At 49.3% G+C, this 5,690-nt stretch overlaps 1 protein-coding gene across 1 annotated transcript; it reads left to right on the forward strand.

Annotated features, from left to right (window-relative positions):
• The first annotated feature begins 134 nt into the window (after positions 1 to 134).
• LOC118662797 (protein FAM209B-like) lies at positions 135 to 4,764 on the forward strand. The gene is made up of 2 exons (XM_036321685.1): positions 135 to 2,252; positions 3,347 to 4,764. Exons 1-2 carry the CDS (start codon positions 1,812 to 1,814, stop codon positions 3,608 to 3,610), a joined length of 705 nt encoding a protein of 234 aa, XP_036177578.1. The 5' UTR covers positions 135 to 1,811; the 3' UTR covers positions 3,611 to 4,764.
• Positions 4,765 to 5,690: the final 926 nt, after the last annotated feature.

Raw genomic sequence — 5,690 nt, forward strand, 5'->3', positions numbered from 1 at the left:
CATGGGTGTGTGCTTGGCTCATTTTGACTAAAATCCAAGGTTTTGCTGCCAGCAGTGAATTAAATAGAAGGAAGGAGCTGCGGCCGCACTCTGCCCACAGGTGTTTGCAGGAGCACTGAGAGGCTGGGACCCTGGCCGAGAACTGGGGGAGGGGCGTCCCTAGTTTATCGCTTCTTTGAAGATAGAAGAGATCAAGTTGGGCACCTGGCATTTGATACAAAAGTAGAGCAAGTCTGCCTTTCCTCTCCTCGGTCTGTATTTCTGTTCTGTCTCCCACTCATGTTTTGTAAGAAAGTTGAGCGCCAGGACTCACGCCATGGTGGTGTCAATTCCTGTCTTTAAATACTATTCATAAACATTTCCTGGTAACAAAACTCACGTGGGACAGAACTTCCTCAGTGTTTCTGTGGTTTGAGGTCATCTCTAAATCAAGGCTGTTTGTCCCTTCCTGCAGTCCCCCTAACCACCAAATATTAGAGCTATAACATGGGGCACACACCCCTGGGGGCACCTCAGAATACTCCGCAGGTGTGGCCCAGAGCACAGGGATGCCTCTCCCACAGGTGCCATGTGAGGAGGGACTAGGAACAGACAAGGTGGCAAGGATGAGCCCCTGAGGGTCACGGCACACCCTCCAGCCACAGCCATAGAGACCAGGCCAGCTGCTTCCCTGCTGCCAGGTGTCGCCTGCAGGAAGGCCCACCCCTGCAGACAGCACGCTGCCCCTGGGGGAGCAGTGAGGGCACAGCCTTGCTCTCTGACCCCTCTGGTGCCAGACTGTCTCACAGAACCTTTGCCGCTGCCCAGAGCTCAGCACAGCTTGAAGTTCCCAGTGGACCTTTGATCATACTCAGCAGAAGGTTGGTTTCTGGGGAATAAGTGAGCCAGGTGACCAGGGGACAGGGACAAGCCTTGTGTACTGTTAACGGCTTTCCTGTTTCGTGTCATTCACTGGCCAAAGAGCCCCAGCTATACTCCACGCATCGGCCTCGCTACCTTCAGGCTGTGTGCTCACCTCGGCCCTTGCCCCTGTCAGGTGCCAGTTCCCTCCTGATCAGTCTTCAAACTCAACCCAAATGCCTTTTTCAGGAAAGCCTTCCTGTGTCACCTGACCCTGCTCTAGTCAACACTCCCTGCTCCAATCACCGTTTAATAAATTACACCCGTATTCGCCCAAGGCCTGCACCCAGGTGAAAGCAGTGAGTGAGGCGGTGGGGACTGGCGGGGGCTGGAGAGAGCGTGACCACCTAGAAGGCATTCCTACTAGGACCAGTGTTTTCAGATCTAACGTTTTCAAAAGGAGCCAGAAATCCAAGTTTTAAAAAGACCCTCCCCCCAACCCCAACATTAAATCCTGCAAATAATTATTTTTAGAAACAATGTAAGCCAATGGTTCCTAATGTTTAATTTTTGTTTTTAGTCCTCACCTGAGGATATGTTTTTATTGATTTGAGAGAGAGAAACATCAATGTGTGACAGAAACATCCATCAGTTGCCTCCCGTACGCACCCCGACCAGGGCTCGAACCCACAACCTAGGTATGTGCCCTGACCAGGAATTAAACCCACAACCTTTGGTTACGGGACGACCTCCAACCACTGAGGCTCTGGCCTGGGTGCCTCTGGTTTAATGTCTTTCTCACTGGGCTCAGCTCCACAGGGCACATGCCCCACATGTGACACGGCATCTGAACTCAACAAACGAAACACAAAGGCAGGCAGGCCTCGGCCAACACAGCACCAGGGCGTCAGAAAGGCTAGCAAGGACATGGCAAGCACCATCCACCCTCTCTTGTTGACGGCCTGCTCGGAATGCCTCCAGCCCCCTACATCCTCCTTCCAGGCCCTGGCCTCACTGGCCTCCCTGCTGCCATCACAATGGCCGGAGCCGCTCCTGGCCGGGGCCTCTGTGACATCAACCCGGCTCAGCCCCAGCACTCAGAGTCCAGGTGCGAGGGCAGACAGACCCACCATGAGCAGCCTCCTCCCCCACCCCTGCTCACCATGCGGACCCTGAAATGGACCCTGTTCCTGCCCATATGCCTATCTTGCGGCTACGCCTTTATGTTTTCTTCTCTGAGGGAGAATGTCAAAGCACCCCCCGGAAAGGTGCCTTGCGGAGGGCACTTCCGAATTAGGCAGAACCTACCAGAGCACACCCCAGGCTGGCTCGTCAGCAAGTGGCTCTGGTTCTTTTTTATTGTTATACTGTATCTAATTCTCAAGTTTCGAAGAGACCGTGAAAAGATGAAGGTAAGGACGGCTCCATGCTTTATCCCAGGTTGCTGCCCCCTCAGAAATCTCCGACTCCGAGACATGGGGGTGGTCCAGGCAGGATGGTAGAGTAGAAGGGATTTTAATGCAAAGTAACCACCGTGGTCCTGGGAGACGCTGGCCAGTCCTTTCCTGATGGAGCCCAGACCCACCACGGCTGGGAGTACATTGGAGACCAGCTTCTGGTTACTGGTTGAAGGAAACCTTGGCTTGTTATTTAGCCTGTTCAATGAGTTTGTTCAATGAGGATAGATTCAAGAACTTGGTGTGTTTGGGGTCGAAATCATTCCCAGAGCCAGATTCGCCGCCCGAGGTTTAATTTCCCTAGCGGTTGACTTCTTACAAGTTGCTGAGTCGAATGCAGTTGATAGCATTATCCCCAGTAAAGGTAGAGAACTTTGTAAAGGGATAGAGGTGTGAAAAGGTGATAGCCCCTGCCTGCAGCAGCCAATCATCTCCATGATGGGGAACGAGACAGAAAATGGCCGCTTATTCTCTACCAGACGGACCCCCACACCTCCCTGGGCTGTGTCCAAACCGACCAGAGGGGCTGGCAAGCCTCTCTGTAGAGGCCCAGACACTAGATGTTTTCAGCGTTGCAGTGAGTGACTCAACTCTGCCACTTTAGTCTGAAAGCAGCCCTAGCCAGTGGTCGGCAAACTCATTAGTCAGCAGAGCCAAATATCAACAGTACAACAATTGAAATTTCTTTTGAGAGCCAAATTTTTTTAACTTAAACTATATAGGTAGGTACATTGTTATTAATTAGGGTACTCCTAAGGCTTAGGAAGAGCCACACTCAAGGGGCCAAAGAGCCTCATGTGGCTCGTGAGCCGCAGTTTGCTGACCACGGCCCTAGACAGTATGTGTGTGAATGAGCAGGGCTGTGTTCCAATAAAACTTTATTTATGATAACAGATGGTGGGCCACATTGGCCCTTGGGCAATAGTTTGCCAGTCTCTGGACTAGAGCAACGCTAGGACCTTCTGTTACGTGAGCCCACGTCTCCTGGACCTGTGTCCCAAGTCCCCAAAGCCGACGGTGTTATTCACTCCGCACATCTTTGTTGACAGGAAAAGACCCCTCCTGGCCCTCGAGGCTCTTTGGTTCGTGCTGCACCGAAGAAGAACCAGTGTGCTAACCCCAGCAAAGACTACGCACTGCAGACCTTAAACCAGCTCGAGATGGACCTCGTGCAGTTCATGTCCAAGGTGCGGAATCTGAAAGTCGCCGTGGCAACTGCCGGTGACTACAAGGGGCAGAACTTTGAGAGGCCTGCAGACCCACATAACAATGTTACCATCTACGAAATATGGGGCGAAGAAGACTACGAATAACTGGATTTGTGTGTCAAAGTAGGACAGGAAAGTCGAGGGTAGACACACCATATGCAAACTAATAAAACTGTTCTGAAGAAAAATCTCAAATCTGAGATATTTTCCCCTCTTCGCTTAAACCTGAAAAAATAAATGTGAGGCCAGTAGCCATGGGCGTGGCCATGAAGGTTTTGTTTTTTGGCCTTTCTTGCTTCCTCCAGGGTTGTGGTGGTGAGACGCTTGGCCAAGGGGCCAGGGCCGGAGAACAAGGTTTAGGAAATTTGGGGTGTTAATATCATTTCCATACTTGCTGTCTTTATATTAGCTATTTGTGCAAATGATGGAACTGATTATCTTATAATTGATTACATTATAAAGGACAACTCTAATGATGGGTGTAATAAAATGATTGAATTTGTGTGTGTGTGTGTGTGTGGCGGATGATGGTTTCTAGAATCACTTGATTTTCTTACCCCCAAAAGTCTTATTCATTTTAGCTCATGAAGCATTGACTGTCTTCTACCAATTAGCAGTTACATATGTCCAATTGAATTAAGAAAATGGAGAATTGATTCATACTAACCAGGGCTCTGTCAATTACTTGCTATGAATGTTCTTTATAGTACCTATTAAAATATGGATGTTTTGGCATGTTACTATGGCTAATGGGAAGTACATGTGCTTAATACAGCTGTTAAGTTGGCTTATGACCCCTTCTGCAGGCCACCCTGACTATTTATAGATGCGCCGTGCAGGGCCAGAGGAGCAGCTGAGGACCCAGGGCAATTCCCTTCCTTCCACCTTCCTTCCCACTACAGAAGGCTAAGTCCCGCCCTGGCTGGTGTGGCTTGGTCGGGCGTCCTCCCATGCACCCAAAGGTCCCCAGGTCCGTTCCTGGTCAGGGCATGTTCCCAGGTTGTGGGTTTGGTCCCTGGTTGGCAGCCATTTAAAGGTGTTTCTCTCTCATCAATGTTTTTCTCTCTCTCTCCCCGTCTCTCTTCCTCTCTCTCTCTAATAATCAATAAAAACATATTTTACCCCCAAAAAAGTTCATTCCCACTGTTTGAACAACGTCTTCAGCATCTGTCCCACGTGAGTGTAGGAGTTAGGCCTCTAATGAAAGCTGCCTGTCTGCTCCCTCGTGTCAATGTTACTCGTCTTTGAAAAGTGGTCCCTGAACACTTGACCTCGATTACAGGATAGGGGAGAACGGAAGGAACTGAGATTATTTCTGGGTTCTTACTGTTTTCAAGCGAATGAGACTCCTGTGAGTTATTTTCACAGGACACTCTGAAGAAACTCAAGTAAGCACACAATACTTTGGTTTTAGCCTGTGAATTCAACATGGGACAGATTTTAGATTAGAATAGAGACCATCTAAAAAGCCAGTGGTGCCCAGCTGGTGTTGCTCAGTGGTTAAGCATCGGCCTGTAAACCAGGAGGTCACGGTTCAATTCCCGTCAGGGCACATGCCTGGGTTGCAGGCTCAATCCCCAGTGTGGGGCATGCAGGAGGCAGCTGATCAATGATTCTCTCTCATCATTGATGTTCCTATGTCTCTCCCTCTCCCTTCCTCCCTGAAATCAATAAAAATATTTTTTAATAAAAAATAATAAGAATTAAAAGTCAGTGGTCACCAAAAAAGCATGGCTCACAGGCCAAAGCCAGCCTGCGGGTTGCTTTTTTAGGGCCCTGAAGATAAAAATGGTTTTTATAGTTTTTAATGGTTGGGGGGAAAAAATTAAAGAATGAGTAATATTTCAGGATATGAAATTCAAATTTGAGTGGTCATAAGCACACGCCACTCGCATCATCCACATATCGCTTGTGCTGCTTTCGCACTAAGTGATGGATTCAATTATTGCACAGAAATCGCATGACCCGGAAGCTGAAAATATTTACTAACCAGCCCTTTACAGGAGAAGCTTGCCACCCCCTTGCACATGCTACCCTCATGTATTATGTTCGCAACCAGGAAAAGCACCGGCCTGCAGACTGAAGGGTCCTGGGTTCGATTCATACCTCAGTTGCTGGCTTGATCCCCAGCCCCAGTTGGGGCACGTGCAGGAGGCAACCAATCGATGTGTCTCTTTCTCTCTCT

This window comes from Myotis myotis, unplaced genomic scaffold (assembly GCF_014108235.1).
Source record: "Myotis myotis isolate mMyoMyo1 unplaced genomic scaffold, mMyoMyo1.p scaffold_m19_p_9, whole genome shotgun sequence".
NCBI classification, from domain to species: domain Eukaryota; kingdom Metazoa; phylum Chordata; class Mammalia; order Chiroptera; family Vespertilionidae; genus Myotis; species Myotis myotis.